Source organism: Ostrinia nubilalis, chromosome Z (genome assembly GCF_963855985.1).
Source record: "Ostrinia nubilalis chromosome Z, ilOstNubi1.1, whole genome shotgun sequence".
Classification (NCBI taxonomy): Eukaryota; Metazoa; Arthropoda; class Insecta; order Lepidoptera; family Crambidae; genus Ostrinia; species Ostrinia nubilalis.
This window is the reverse complement of record NC_087119.1, coordinates 25489816-25507040: the sequence shown is the minus strand read 5'-3', so window position 1 is coordinate 25507040 and position 17225 is coordinate 25489816. Positions and strand designations below refer to the sequence as shown.

Below are 17225 nucleotides of genomic sequence, written 5' to 3'. Positions count from 1 at the left end.
TGCCCGTGGCTTCACCCGCATAAAATTTCATTTGTCACAGATCGTCATAAATTATAGCATATATTTGTCACCATAATATTGTGAATTCCGTCAGATTATAATCTAACGTAGTTAAATTACAATCTAACCTAACCTAACCCACTGTTAGTTTACAATCTCACGAGTTATATTATAAACTGACGAAGTTCACAATTTCGCGTTCACATATTCATTTTTAAAGACCTATATGTATAAACATATTATTTTTGAATATGTTTAAGGTATGTATTGAGTCTACAAGTTTTGTTTACGTGTAAGTTTGTCATTAACACCATTACCAGCAGTTTGTAAGTAGGTACCTAAATACCTAAATAAAAGTAAATACCTAGGAGCAAACTATTCAAGCAAAGGATTCTTCAACCATAAGATGGGTTTTATCTACCTTTGGTCCTCACCTCCCTCGTCCATTTTTCCACTTCGTCTTCAGACATTTTCTGTCAACAGCTTGAGGGTTTGTGACTGCGTAAGCAGTTTACTGTATGGAAAATATTCGGCCAAAACTTTGTTTCTAATGTCTGCACGCACAGACGCACAGTCAATCAGTCAGTCAATCAACAAAAGCTGAAGAAGAGAAATTCAGAAATTGACTTTTCTTTTTAATTTTGACAACATCATCTGTCAGTGTCACTATTTTTTTTTTCCATATAAAGTCAGTGTCACTACTACTAACAACCACAGACATGAAGCTAAAGATAAAAATGGAGGCCAGACTTGGAACAAAAACTTGAGTCAAATACCTACTTATCTCTATCTCGCTCTCTGTAGGCCGACCTCTCTTTTTAGTGTGGACTGTAGTATTGCTATCTCCTGATTTAAATCTCCTAGTAAATTCTTCGAAATAGCCAATTCACTAACCAAATCAGAAGTTAAACAAATAAATAATTAAATATTTGAACTACGATTACCTAGTTGAATTAAAAATCACAAAATTGTCGGCCGTTTAGGTTTAATGTGTTGGCGAATCAGGGAATTACAATCCCAATTCCTGGGGAATCGGTAACATGTGGCAACATCGGCCCAATCCGGCCCATCATGGCGTTGTTTACTATTTTGTTCATTATGCAGTTAATTTCGTTTGAGATTGTTTACAGGAAATAATCATTGTTTTATCACAAGAAATGGTGCAAAATTTTGTAGTGCGTGGTTGCGGTAGTACGTGGTGTCCTGGAAGTGACATAAGATTCCACGCGTAAGTGTTTATTTCGTGATTTCCGACATTGTAAACATTTTTCATATTTTTTACAGTAATTTCTTCCTAAAACGTTTTACCAGTATTTACACTTATCATTTAATGATACCTATGTCAAGAAATAAAGATTTTACATTGAGTTTCATTGAATTTGAGCAAATTTATATTTTTTGTTTATTTAGAAAGAGAGTCTGCCCACAGAGAGCGAGATAGTGATACATAGTTTGTGCTTCAAGTAGGTATTCGGAGTGTGGCCTCCATTTTTATCTATAGCTTCATGACCACAGATTACAGTGTCATTAACTAGTGATGCTCCAGGACACGACAGACATGAAACTTTTATCTTGAGATAATTTTTATCGATATTTTCGATGAACATTGCAAACTTAAGCCGGTTCTCTAACGCGTGTATTACAAAATTTTATTATAGATGACCCACGCTGAACTGTCCCGCCAAACTCAATGACAGGGGGGCGCTACCATCGTTCAACTATATGGTTTCCAACATGGCAAAAATCTGAACCAGCGATCCGGTATTGACGGTGGCGCCCCACTGTCAATGTCATCGACAGGACAGTCCAGTATTTTGGAACTATACTCTTTTTAACCGAGATTCCTGTGAGAGTCAAATTTTGACAAATTTGACTCTCACAGGAAGGTGTAGTTTTTTGAGGGTGAAATGAAGAATGTTCACTAATTTTGTTTTTTAGCTTTCTGTATTCTCTGTTAAAAATAAAAAATACACGTGAAAGAATTATTTCGATACGTCAATTAGTTTCCAAGATATTGAATTTTAAAAGTGCGGGCGGCGGCCGGCCCGCCATTTTATGCGCGTGACGTCATATTACAACGACTGGCTCATATTTGTATGGGTGGAATCTTGCAAACTGAATTAAGACCCACTTCCAGGCAACCGATTAAGCTGAAATTTCGCAAACACATGTGATTTGGATGACCATGCAATATTATGATGACATGGAGCTGATCTGATGATGGAGCTGGAAGGTGGCCATAGGAACTCTATAATAAAACGACTTAAATCCATCGAGTTTGGGCTCGTTCGTTTTGTATTGATGAGTATTTTAATTCTATATAGTAATCGGGGTCTAATGATGGAGCTGGAAGGTAATTCGCAATAAAACGACACAATCGCATCAAGTTTGGGTTTGGTTCAATTTTAATTTCCGTGATGGGTCTGGGTGTTAATATGTATAATAAGTTTGTATTTACAAAAAAAAAATATTTAAGTATGTTTATATCCGTTTTCTAGTGAGCGGACGCTGTGAATGTACGTCACACGGGGTCACGTGACCGTCGGCGGGACTCAATATTTAAGCGAACTTTGAATGCCTATAAAATCATAACTACTGGGTATTTTTGAATGAAATAAAAACTAATGTATTTGTAAATGTAAAAGCTTAACTGTAACATAGGTTTCAAGTGATTTTGCATACCTAGTAACATTCTCAATTTTGTAATGCCACTTATAGCCCGACCAGGAACATAAAAACCCTCGCCATGTTGCGGAAAACTAATGGTACTAATTTCTTTTAATGGCAACAGTAACTGAAAACTTCATTGACATGTCACCTTGCATGTCAGTCTATTGCTGTCAAAGTGTAAACAAACTTTATTTTAAATGTGCGCAATTGATTTTGTGAATTAAATAGCTAAAATCTTTTTATAGTCGTGAAAGAAAAGTGGTTCACAATGTGTTAAAGTATTTTTCGAAGAGAAATACTAAGGGTTTGGACAATATTTTCATTGAATAATGTTTCCGACAAAGGTTGTCAAATTGACTGACATGTTTATCGCATAGTACAGTCCACTATGAAAATTAGCTGTGGTTTGTTTCAACTACCTATTTTAAGTGTTGAATTTTATGGAATTGGGAAAGAAGTACCGAGTTTGAAGCGTTCATGAGCAAACATTGCATTTGAATGTTCAAACTCTGAATTTGATTATTGATGAATAATAAAATAAATCCTACTAGCTCGATTGATGGTTTCATTTAATTTATTTAAACCAAGTTACCTATAATAATATTTTTTGGTTAATTTATGAAAATATCAAATTAGCCCGTAATCCTGAATTCTGATACATAAAGTTAGCTTATTAATTTAACACAGGTACGACTGTACTCAGTGTTGCACTATCAAATGCAATTGACGCGCCTCTATGCCAGGGTTTTTATGTTCCTGGTCAGAGCCCCGATTACGGTAACTTTTAACGTCTACAATCCAGACACGCTTCATCGATTCTGCGATACGATTGGTCAAAACAGCTGACGTACGCTGTTGAACGACCAATCGTATCGCAGAATCGAGAAGCGTGTCTGGATTGTAGACGTTAAAAGTTACAGTAATCGGGGCTCTGGCTATAAAGGGAAAGTGCTCATAATACTGTAGATGGAAAATTTTACTCGAAGAAAATATTCCTTTATTTTTTAATTTTAATAGAACTTCATTCAAAGGTGGCCCTCCTACCCTACTCGTAGTAGTACCAAAAACTCCCATTAAAATCTTTATGAAACACTTTTAACCTATGCTTTTAACATAAAAATGATGTTTTTTTTTTATTTTTCATAAAAAAACTAGACCGGTTTTGTTTTGTTTTGTAAATTTAAAAAGAAGCATAATTTCTTACTTTATTTTTTATGTTTCAAGTGTTTATGAGATATTTAAATAGGAGCTTTTGGTAAACTTTTTGATGTCAACTTTGCTAAATAAATTAATCCATCCGGACTCAGAAAACTAAAATAGCTATAATTTTTTAATAGTAGGGATAAAATGTTTTATTCCAGTGGATTTGTCAAAAACATTGATCATATTACTGCGCCCTAACGTGTCGGACACTGATGACCGGAGACACTGTATAGTAGGTATGTTATTTAATAGTATTCGATTCTATTCGATAGCTTTGTATGAATGTACACGCAGCTTTAATTAAATATTATTGCATTGTGTTGCCATTACCCGTTAACCCTTTAGCTCGCCGCGAACACAAACACTACACTTGAACAGCGCGGCGGCGAATAGATGTGGAAGAAACGTGTGGGGCAGTGTGGAACCGTTGCTTCGTTCGTTCGTTCGTTCGCTGTCCGCTCAACATAAACCGTGCTCGTCATTTGAGTGACTTGTAATTTGTACGCGAAACTAAGTTAGTTTTTGTTCAAAGACAGTGCCATGGATATCTTTCGTGTGAAAATGAAGATGAAATCGTTGCAGGTCGCAGTTATTTTGCTAGTTTATTTTAGCTTCAGCTCAGAAGGTGAGTTTAACCCACACGCATTAAAAACAAAGTATCGTTTTCCCAGAGACAGTCTTGGAAGTTGAGCCCTATTAAAACTTGGCTTTTACTCGGCGATGACGTAGGATCGTGAGATGTGTATGAAGAAATAATCAGTTTAACAATTAGCGTGGACTTAAGGCTGTTGTTCGAGTTTTCTCGAAGCCTAGCAACCTTACAAAATATTTCTAGGTCACGACTTGTTTTCTATAAAAAGTTCTAAGTACTATCTGTAAGTAAATATGTTTTGGCTAGAGTACCACGAATCGCGCCACATACCCGTTGCTATATTTTATAATCACGTATGCTTGCTCTTTTGTTTGCACAGCCTTCGTATCTGTAAAAGTCGTTATGGAATATTTCATAATTATTAGATTACCCCATTTTCTAGTATAAGTTCAAAACTAGTTATTTTGCAACTCAGTTTGTGAACTTTACATTTACCTCTAGGTGTAGTACACATCTGTTACTTACTAAAGATGGTTCTAGATCCTATGATATTCAGATAATATAAGAAACATCTGTTTTATTCAAATTGTGTGTTCATCTTGCAGTTAAATTAAAAGTCAAAGTCATGCAAGGCAACTTTTTTAAAGTTTTAAACTAGTTTTAGTAATTCTCCAACTTATTGATATGATTCATTGATTTTTAATGCAATTCTTGGAATAGTGGAATACACATTCATAATGTGATTAACTGTGGTAAATTGCTGTGTGATTTTTCAATCATTTCCACATCTGGGTGTAAATTAAACACTACAGTATTTTTTTTAGTGATTGTCTGTAGTTAGTATATTTCTTACATTATTTATTAACAGAAAAAAATAATTGCAACAAAGAATTAACTAAGACACCTATGTTAAAACTTTATGCCTTTATAACACACTATTTTTGATATGGTTTTATCATTGTTTCGTGACACGGTGACAATCACTTCACCGCATTATCCTATCTTATCAAGGGTTATGTACTCCTACTAACATTTAACCCCATGCCCTTAGTGTTCGTAGAAATCATGTCATGACAGTTTCTCTTAAGTAAACATAATTCATTCATTATGAATCATCTGTGTTAGTTAACATGGCAATAAAAAAATAATGGAAAGAATATAATGAAAAGCATAAACTTACAAGCCTTAGAGGTGCAAGAGAAAATAATAAAGTTTTATTTCTCAAGAACTAAGTTTAATAGATGATAAACTCATTAATAATACCTTATCCTTAGACATTTTATATTTAATTTTTCATTGTATTCATTCATTTAAACTAATTTTAATAATGAATCTGAACATTCTAATCAGCTGGCATAACTTAATATCAAACTGCACCCACATTTTCTGTGAGCTGACATAAACATTAGGTGTAAAAATGTCCATCTAACTTACGCTGCTTCATTGATATTTAAATTATCTTTACGAGGGGTTGAGTTGATCATTCATTGGTTTAGTTAGATATGATGTCCGAAATATTGTCCAAAACGACCATCATCATATTTCATGATATAATCATAGTATTATAATGAAGGAAAGAGTATTTTACCCTTTTATCTTAGTTGTGGTAATTTAAATGATCCTTGATACTAATATTCTGTAAGACTAGTCTGGTCTGTTTTTAAAGTTAGTTTCTATTCATCTAATTTGTATAATCGTGGTCCTATAAATTTTTAAGCATTAATGGCTTAATGGTTTTTCACGATGTTCGTATATTTTACGGTAGGTATGACAAATCATTGGCTTTCCCTCAGATACGTAATATTACGAAACTTCTCGTAAAATTCGTAAATCAATGAATTTGTGAAAAGCCGTGTAAAATCAGGTTTTAAAGATTAGCCTATTAGACGCGCGCGGCGACTTTGCTAGACTAGAAAATAAATCTAGATCGGATTTCCATTAATTACTTAATTATTCGCCGCTAATACATATTGCAGCCGCTAAAACAGCTTTTAATGCTTTTTAGTTGTTTAAATTGGATTTTGTGTTATGAGGTCCAAGACAGCAAAATTACTCCAAATAGGTCATCTTTTCTCTATTATTTAAAGACTAATTTTATTAAGTATCAAGGAACTTCCCTGTTCCCACGTTCTGCTACAGAAGGGAACAGAACACGCCCATTTTTCATTAGAATAGAAAGTATTTATAGTTATTTTTTTTTATAGTAATAGGAAACGATCTAAATGATGCACTATGTAGACTCAAACACAATGAAATGAATACATAAATGCAAAAATTTTTTTTTTTCATCTAAGATTGATGCCATTGGTGCAGGCGGTTGTGGTTTCTACTGTCTCAGCTTTTGATGCTTTCCCGCCTTATTTACGAAAAGTTAAACTCTCATTGATCACTGCGCCATCAATGACTATCGGCACCTCGACAACATTGAATTCGTTGATAGGATTTGACGTAGGCAAGCCAATTTAGAAAATATAACCTTGTACTATCATTGAAATCGTCACGCTATCTTTCGTTTTAGTTTTACAATGCTTGAAACCAATATCCCAATATCTTCTGTTTTCTAGAACAATTGTTCGAGCCTTTGTCCAACGGGGTTCGTCGAGATGGCGAGAATTTAACATTGAATTCGGTTACAAACACGACCGTTTGTTTTAATTATTATAATCTAGCTAAAAGATAAGACTAATGAAACGGTTACTGAAGGTCAGGCTTGCAATCAGACTCAGTTATAACTAAAGCTCATAATTACATTTTGTTACACAAATCGTGTTTTTGGATCGAAAGGCTATGCAGTTCCCGTGACAGTAGTGTTTATTTACTGAAAGGATCATAGTATAGTCAGATAACTATTTTTGCTCCCTTTATTGATGACGACGAGCATCCATTGTACTTTACCGGAACGGAACCCTAGTTGGTTGGTAATCTTCATCAAGTTTTTCATTTTAACTAGCTAGTAAGCATGTACTTACTGGATAACTATCAATTAACCCATCCAGTCCGCTTAGAACATTGTTTCCGAATGGGTAATAGCTTCGTTAACACGTCACATGCTCACAGCTCTTAATTATTGTGGTTGGGTTACCGCTCTATACATGCCATGTGCAGGCAGCACATCAACCTAAACCCAGTGTTGTCTTACCCCTTTGCAATACGGGCTATTTTGCAACAAAAATGTGTATAGTCAGATGTGTCTGTACATAATGATGTGTTCTCGGAACTACGCCCGTGACAATGCGTTGTTACGAAATGTTGGGCCCTTGTGTATCAAAACATAAATGGTTACGCATTGATGAGGCTACGCACCAATTGTCGTATTGACTGGCCTTTGTTCCCTATTTTACTCAGGAATGAAGATACACGCATCAAATCTAAAATAACTCAAAGGTGACTGACTGACATAGTGATCTATCAACGCATAGCCCAAACCACTGGACGGATCGGGCTGAAATTTGGCATACAGGTAGATGTTATGACGTAGGCATCCGCTAAGAAAGGATTTTACGAAACTCCACCTAGGGGTGGGATACACGCGTACGAAGTCGCGGGCGGCTGCTAGTTTTTTATAATTATGTAGTTGTGTAGGCAGAGGATTTAACTCTCGGGCACTAAAAGAACAAACTACAGCTCTTATCTATGGACTTTTAAGGTAATTATGTAAGTAAGCTAACTAAGAACTGATAAAGAACTGTCATAGAGATGCTTCATGATGTTATACTGCATCGCTTTGCAATCTAGAGTTTTATTCAACGGGGATATAGACAGACCTGTATTAATATTACTAATGTTAGTCTTTCTGTTTGCGTGGACTATATTTTCTGCGGGTTATCGTACTTCCCATCAATATGGAACGAAAACAAGATCACTAAAACAAAAATTCCACTGTAATTTGTATGTCAGACGACAGACTCCTCGACGGATGTAGCAGCATGAAGCCAACCATGCATAGCATCATCACAAATTTAGAAAGCATTCACATCAGAATCTGTCACCGTTATAACATGGCGAAAACTTAATTGGAATCGAAATCTAGTTTGACTGGTCTACATTTTAGATCTCATGATTATGTTGGTTAAAGTAGCTATTTGAGTCGAGCGCCAATGCCCAGTCAAGGAATGGTAGTCCCTGCCTGTTTATATGAATTCATACGCCCGTATTCACAAACTATGCTTGGTTAAGTGAAGCAGCAAATCGATCGCACAGCGTTGAATAGAGCTCTGTGATTGGTTCGTGTGTCACCCTGTGAGTCCACGCGCACTGTTAGACCTCATAGTAATGTTGGTGTATACGGGCGATAAAACCATATGGTGAAGAGTGAATACTAGTCAGGTCTTCTGGGTAAGCTCGCGCAGTCGCGCTATCATGGTCTCCTACTTCTTTTCTTTTTTTTTATATCCACAACGACTAAGCTCTTGGCTTGTGTCTCACCTGATGGTAAGTGACGATCAGGTCGAAGGTAGAAGCGAGCTTCACCCGGAATCCTCAACCACAGAGGACTCCTACCCAAGTTTACACTACCTACGTACCATTTATGATCGTCTGATTAAGTTTATTCTTTTAACTTATCAGTGACTTTTCACTTTCATAAGTTCGAGAATAGCGTTGCCGGGTGTCCGGCTTTGGCCGGTCTGGTCTGGCCAAATATTGTCTTGTCCGGCCTGTCCGGCTTTTGTTAAGCTTTTTATGTGGCTACCGCGCCAGGCAGAAGTCGAGCTACAGAATAATATTAGGCGGCACGCATCAGGATGTTGGTTGGGCAACCGATAATGAGATGATAGTACTCTCTCGTGAACTACGTCACTAATTGCTTTTATTGTAAAATGTCCGGCCAAATGAAGCACAGACAGAGTCCGGCTTTCGTATTTTTGGACTTGGCAACCCGACAATTCGAGAATATCGAATGAAATGCACTTATAAGCAACTAAATAATTGTGTTGCTTCTCCACACTAGCAGCGGTATAGTTGTTCCGGGGCGGTGAGCAAAGTAAATCTGAGACATAAATAGTGCTTTATATACTCGTGCTTGTTCACCAACCTATGTAATAGAGTCTTAAGGCTTTCCGACTTATTTTCCTTATGGGCTTTACGCCAAGATCATCCGTCTGGTTCGACCTTTAAGGTGGTTACTTAAACCGCGACATTACAAGTTCATAAAAATAAAACAACATAATGGAGACGGTTTCGTTCGATATCTTTACGACCTTAACATACGCATTACATACATACGTTTGAAAACTAAGTATCGAAACCAGTATCACCAGTATTGCAATAAAGACAAGAAGTCCAGTCTGGGGGACGCATCTAGAAAAGTACAAAGAATTTTCAGTTCATTATTTCCCAAACTTAGCTTCACAATAACAAAGCTTTTGTCCCAAATTTTACCAGGATTATACATGTATCGGATACCTTAAATTTATCTGTATTATTACAGATAAATTTTGAGACCATCTATTTTCTTTCAGATATAGATAACTTATCGGTACCCCCAAAGAAAAGAATCTCGTACTTATCGAACTTGTACATACCTCCACTTATCAGTAGCAAATCGCGACCCATTAAGGGCTCTGATAAGGGAAAGTTTTTGTATTGAGTCACTTAATGTAGGTACCTACTTCAGAATGTTTGCCCGTTATCTAGTGTCCACACAGTAGCTAAGTAAGGGGCGTTTCTGGTGATTGTTGGATGAATTATCGCTTACAGATAACTATTTCTGGAGTCGTAGACATCACTTTTTTGATATCGTCTCAAGTTTTTTAGGTAGGTAGGTACTTGCGTGTTCACCTCATGGCAAAGTGTGACCTTTGAACTTCATAATTATCGGCCATACCAACTTGTAACTTTACTGCCACTGCTGAAAATGGGTCTTCCCTCTCGATTCCATCTCGAGATAAATAGGTACACTGGCTTGAACCAATTCTCAAGGGATAATCATGGGTGATGTGTGGTTATACTTACTTGAGTTTCGATTCATAACCAAAAATTGGAGGATGTTAGGAACCGGTTTTGATATTTTTGTCTATGTTTTCATACTCTTTTTGCCTTTTTTACCTTTTGTTTTTACTTTGGAAGTAGGTACATAATTATGTTTTGATAGCCGTCTGGGCATTTAACGCAGAAATACATCTTCATTTTAAACCGAAGATATTTTCTTATTTCCGCACGCCCGAGCGGCTGTATCTCAGTTTGTTTAGACTTCGGGCATAAAATTGAGACTTTGACAAAGTGATAAACCATATATTTGCCTAGCGTGTTGTTAAGTTTGTAAACTCATAATATTTCGCTAGCTCTCACTTATCTGAGACTAAATTGTTAAGTTACAACTTTGCATTCTTGCAAAAACTGGTGTAAGTTTTTTGTTGATGCAAAAAAAGTTGATTATTTGAAATGCGTCAACAATAAAACCTGATTGCGTTGGATTCTTATGTTGTTTTCCTGTTTAGTACACAGTTGAAGTTGATGGAGTAGGTCCAGTCTTAAATGTGCGTAGGTACACAACGATTAGATTTGCATCTCTTAATTTAAAAATATGTAATATGGCTTTCTTTGATAAAACAAAATATACTATTGCCATTTTAAATCTAAATAGTTACACTATTCCAGTTAAATATCTTTTGTGTATTTTTAACCGGTTTTGTGACCGACTCAAAAAGGCCACCAAAGCATATTTAATATAATATATTTATTTATTTTAACTGACATCGTACCATACATTTCCTGTACCTAACATCTTGAAATGACACTTTGCACTGCCACTGACTGAGTTTGTTTTGTTTGCTACTTCTTAGCTTTGTGGAACTCGAGAATATTTTCGATATCATTAGGTAGACCACTTTCTCCGAAACCCAATTTAGCCTCATTTTGCTGAATTAGATACCTTATTACCTTTCAATAAAGTTTAATCATCTAAAGCCCGGTCTGTGAGCACGTCGAATTGTTAGCAACATAATTACGCGCGAGCGATAAGGATGGGTAGCTTGGAGTCATTGGACAAAATTCTACGTGCTCACAGACCAGACTATATCCAACGTCTTACTTTTTTAAAAGATAAGCTTACCGTGTCCATGTACACTGTGGGATCTGGCGTTAATCGTTGCAATTGGAAGAAGTTTTTAGTGTCACAGATCAGGAATCTAATTAGTGCCTTTCGAAGGTTGGTGGAAGGTCAGCCCTTGGTGTGGTATGGAGGACAGTTACCTCTGGAACTTTGAAAGTCACAAATTTTAGGTATTTTGCTTAGCTATATCTGTCTGTATGTAGCTAACTGATCTTCAACTGTCAATTGCTTAACGGACTCCGAAAATCAATAAGAATATTGAGTGTTATTGTATAAATTGTGACAACGTTCACGGTAATTTGATACCAATTAATCAATGGTTCAACTGTTTATGCGTATACGTAATAGACAGAATTGCAGGCATTTTATATTGGTATAGAATTATCATTGAACAGTAGTATCAATATCGCTCGCTCGTGCGCGAACAGAAGTACGTATTTACGTCCAATGTCATAATATATTGACCAGATAAGCAGTGTACAGTACACGTCAAATAAAAAAGACAAATATGTTTGTTTGGAGTCTCATTGACAAGCTATCTACGATTAATAAACTACATATTATGTAGTTCTTTATGCTTAGGTATTGATAGGTAAAACATGTATTCCGAATGACTGTCATATTACATAATATATTTATCAACGCACACGAAACACACTATTATTGGAAGTTAAAATCAGATACGGTGTTGTTAAATCCACTAATTATATACTTTGTAAATTCCCAGCCCTATTTTAATCAGAACGTCACTAAATATTTGATATTTCATCCTCACAAGTTCAGAACAAACAAACATGACCCTCGTTTCTGCAGTAGGGTAAAAATTGTTCTCATGGTGTTAAATTGCAATTCGCAAACAAGAAACAAATGCTATTGTTGCAATGAGCAAAAAACGGCATCAAATTGTTTTTAAATTACAATTGTATTCGATTCCTAGCTAAATTGCCCATCCGACGAAATTAAATATCAAACGTATTTACATGTAACTAAAGTTGTGAAGTTTACAATTTACCTAAACGTAAAAATTCCCTTTTTATCAAGTCAGTAAAAATTATAATCATAATATAAATTAAGTTGAAATCTCATTAGTTTACATGTTTACATCAATTTGTCTACCTCTACACTAATATTATAAAGAGGAAAACTTTGTTTGTTTGGTTGTAATAAATAGGCTCAAAAACTACTGGACCGTTTTTAAAAATTCTTTCACCATTCGAAAGCTACATTATCCACGAGTAACATAGGCTACATTTTATTTTGGAAAAAAATATGTAGTTAGTCCACGCGGGCGAAGCCGCGGGCGGAAAGCTAGTGTACTATAAATAGGTTTTAGGGTGTTTTTAAAATGTTACTTTATATGATACTTAATAGGCACTTTTATTGTAAAATATTTATAACTCCATCATCAAGATTGGTATCTTAAAAAGTTTCACACATTTTATGAAATCCCATAAAGTCTAACGTCAACCGAAATACCGTATGAAAATATTATGAATGCTGCATGAATCATTAGTGACTGAGTTTCTTGCGCTGCTTCTTCTCAGCACTGGTCCATTTATTGTCCTGAAGGTAGTGGTAGAGTTAATACTGGGACGTGTAAAAGTGCTTTTTTAAAGCCTATTTGCAGAAATAAATGAGTTTAATGAGTTTTTATGAGTACTTTAATACCACGACTCTGGTTAGATAAGCGCAGCTCCTGAAGGGAATCGAACCCGCGACTGCCTCCTAGTGCCACTGGTCCATACAGCGAATTGCCAGTACACTGAACGGTTATTTCCTGCATTTCAATTAAAAATAATCATGAGTGACCGGCTTAATAGCTGGCTGACATAGACATCCTCAACAATTTGTCAGTCTTAGGGCCGGTTTCCACCAAGGCACTTCTCCGCTCTGATCCGCTCCGCTCCGCCTTGGTGGAAATCAGGGTGGAAAAAAAACATGTTTTTTTATTTTAATCAAAATAATCAGATTTTTTTATTAATTTGATTTTTATTACATTTTGCGATCATTTCTTTACTTTTTGGTACGGAAAACATTTGTATTTTCAACCGACTTCAAAAAAGGAGGAGGTTCTCAATTCGACCCGTATGTTTTTTTTTTTTTCTATGTTTGTTACGCGATAACTCCGCCAATTACGAACCGATTTGAACAAATCTTTTTTCGGCGTATAGGTAATACCTCAAGGGTGGTCCCATTTAAATTTAATAATAGAAAAAACAACCCCCAAGGGTGGAAAATTGGGGATGAACTTTTTTATACGCAATATCTCCGCCGATTATAAATCAATTTGAACGATTATTTTTTTGTTGAATAGGTATTATCAAAAGGGTGGTTTCATGCGAATTTGAAGAAAATATTTCACCCCCAAGGGTGGAAAATTGGGGATGAACTTTTTTATACGCAATATTTTTAATTTTTAGTTTTTTTTTGTGTTCACGCATTTGAAGTCGGTTTTATTTTTTTTAAAAGTTAATCTAGTGTATTATTTACGTAGAATTGATGTATAGAGCTGGCAAAACCGCCAAAAAAATTTATGTGGTTATCTATATGGGTTAAAAGCTGGAATTATGATTGTATGAAAAAATTAATTTTTCTGATTCTCCATACAAAACGACAATTTCATACCTAATATTAACATTGTTTTCGAACATTGCAGTTGAATAATATAAAAAATAAACTCCCAAGCCTTTCATTAATTCCAATTTCGGTCATTGGTTTAAATCAGTGATTTTTTTTTTAAAAATCATGTAATAAAAATCGTGATTTAAATCATGCAACCCTGGTGGAAACCGAGTCTTACTAAGCTGCCTTTTACTAGCGTGTGTTTAGGGTAAAATGTGGGTAGACGCTAATTTTAGAACTTCAAGTGGGAAGGTCGTTCAGGATGTATATTTATAAATCAATTAAAATGGCATCATTTTAATAATGAAAGACATTTGAGTAAAAAATTCATGACGGCTAAACACCGGGGCTTCTTATCTTTTTGTAATACGGGCGAATTTGCAACAAATATAATATAGTCTGATGTGCAGTCGTTTGCACGTATTTATTAGTTCATTAGAATTTCAATTCATATCATCATGCGCATAGGAAGTAATAAAAATTATTATGCGAATTGGGAAAATAAATATTGTATGCGATTCAAAATTCGGATTGGCCAAAATTACAACTTCTGTTTTTTTCTATGGCCATTTCATTTTTATCCTAAGAATAAAAATGTGACATGGTACCCGAAACAGTAAAATGATACATGTCAAATTAATTAACTAGATTGCATGATTTTTTACATATCCTTGTCGTATCCCGATGGCGGAAGTCGGTAATGCTGACGTAGGGCTCTTATTATTATTTACCTAATTAAAAAATAAATAGCCAATTGGAAAAAAGCGGTGTCTGTCTAATTATTTTTCAGCGATACTATTTAGAATAATTACAATGCGAGGTTTAGACTAGCAATAAAACTTACAGAAGTTGACTTCCGCAAGCTGTTAACCACAAATAGCTGTGGCAAGCCAACTTCTGCAAGATTTACATTTTACATAGTGATGATAGCTTGCAGAAGTCAACTTCTGCAAGTGTCATTTGCTAGTCTAATCCTCGCTCAAGTTGAATAATATCACTTAAACTAGCTGTGCCCGACTTCGTACGCGTGAAAACCCGTTTTCGCACATTTTTCATTATTGCTCTGCTCCTATTGATCGTAGTGTGATGTTGTATAGCCTTCCTCGATAAATAGGCTATCTAACACTGAAAGAATTTTTCAAATCGGACCAGTTGTTCCGGAGATTAGCGCGTTCAAGTAAACAAACAAACAAACTCTTCAGCTTTATAATATTAGTATAGATGAATTTATCTCGTTAACCTAAAGCGGTTAACAATAAAACATGTCAACGCTATAATACGGGTTTAACGCTCGTGAGAATCGGGCCTAATTGTCTTTATACATGCAAGTGGGGCATTAATTTAAACACTATAACATTACTATTGTTGCACGACATGCCAGAATTGATTGCAGAGTAAATACAAATGAGTAAATGAAGATGACCTACTCATTTGTATTTACTCTGCAATCAATGACAATCGAGTAGACTTTAATAGGCTTTCTTTATCATCAAAAATATCTTAATTTTCAACATTTTTAGTTCCCAGTTTCTGATAAATACGCGGTCATGTAACAATAGATACTTATCTAACAAACATAAGTTACTGATAAGATAACTTCAGAATGACTCATCTACCCTAGCCTCGTAAGCCCGGATGTGCCTCAGAAGGAACTGAAACTTTGTAGTCAGTAACGCCGAGACATTTTCGGAGGTGATTTCGAAGTATCGCCGGATGTGCCTTCAGAGGAACTAAAACTTTAGCGATAAATTTAAGTTCGAAAATTCGCGCCTATCGAAAAAAAAGAGTGATAGTCTATGGCTTAAAGTATTTAAAATCAGGTATCCGAACTTATTTATATAAAAAAAACAAAATGTCTCTGTCAAATTATCATTTTTCTTTGACAAGGTGGTTCGTCCGAGAAGACATGATGTACGATTAATTTTTTTTCTTCACGTAAACGTAGTTTAGTTGCAAAACTGACCAGTATAATTTAAGTTAAAATACTGCTAAACAAGCAAAAAAATTATTTTTCCCAATTTGAAGTAGTTTTGTAAGATTTTTTTTCGTTTGAAAATAAAAGTTCTTTGCAAGGAACATTCGGTCTTGATGGTGAAAGTTTTATTTTTGTATATTTTTTCTATTGAGATGGCATTGAGTATTGGTCTTTTAAAATTATGATATGATTGAGAAAATTTACCATAAGAACGTTCTGATTTTTAGTTTAGTATATATTATAATTAACATGAATATTCACTTTACTTCTTGTACATTTTAACCTATCATTAGTGTATGTTATAAAACCGATAGTACTTTTAAAAGTACTAATTATGAAACATTAAATAAAATTAAAACCGTTGTTCCTTTTCAGTTACATTTATTAATATCGTTATTGTATCTTTATGTAGTATTAATTTATTAAGAAGGTTACATTTATGTTTTACTTTAAAGTATAAAATACAATTTATTTACTTTTCCTTTTTAAAGTCTGTAATACCGAATGTTCTTTTAAGAGAAAACATTTTTTTATTATTTTTCACCTAAAATAAGCTCTATGCACTATTATATAGAGCCCCTGAAAATATGAATGCAAAAGAAAATCTCTAACATAGAAATTTTTTTACTCGAAGTGCTCGGCGTTTACTACTTCAAATTATTCGTTCTTCTGAAAGCACATTCGGCGATACTTAGAAGTCGACACAATTTACTCTTCGGTCTTACGAGGCTAGTACCCAGGTATATCTATCCAAGACCTGTGAAGCCCAAAGTTTATTTTATTGGACTATTATATATGTATGAGAAATTATGTTTTATGTACTTACATAATAATATTAATAATATTTTTCATTATAAATGCAATAAGCTTAAATGCGCCTTTGTTAAAATCTAATGAATGAAAATTCAAATTACGTAGTAACGTACGAGTACCACGGCACATTTTCCACATGAGTGCATGCAGCAGTGGACAAAAGCTAATAAATATGCTGTAGTCAGGTATCACAATGAGTACGTGACTGAGGTAGGCTTAGCTGTCCGGTATTTACACGGTGCGATTTATATTTCGCCGTAAACGTAAATGGAGGTCAATAAGTATGTATTAGTTATTTA

General features: G+C 34.9%; 2 protein-coding genes across 3 annotated transcripts in view; one reads left to right on the top strand and one right to left on the bottom strand.

The window, feature by feature from the left end:
• Positions 1–644, bottom strand: part of LOC135086971 (biogenesis of lysosome-related organelles complex 1 subunit 2) — a 94292-nt gene extending 93648 nt beyond the window's left edge. For both annotated transcript variants that reach the window (XR_010260650.1, XM_063981819.1), the window contains exon 1: positions 422–644. Coding sequence is in view for 1 of the 2 variants with exons in the window: in XM_063981819.1 (XP_063837889.1) it covers positions 422–470 (49 nt within the window). In the remaining variant the exon portion in view is untranslated. The remainder of the gene's footprint in view (positions 1–421) is intronic.
• A 3582-nt stretch (positions 645–4226) lies between these two features.
• The window catches only part of LOC135086978 (plexin domain-containing protein 2-like), a 66631-nt gene continuing 53632 nt past the window's right edge, over positions 4227–17225 (top strand). The window contains exon 1 of the mRNA XM_063981832.1: positions 4227–4498. Coding sequence (XP_063837902.1) covers positions 4414–4498 — 85 coding nt within the window. The 5' untranslated portion in view covers positions 4227–4413. The remainder of the gene's footprint in view (positions 4499–17225) is intronic.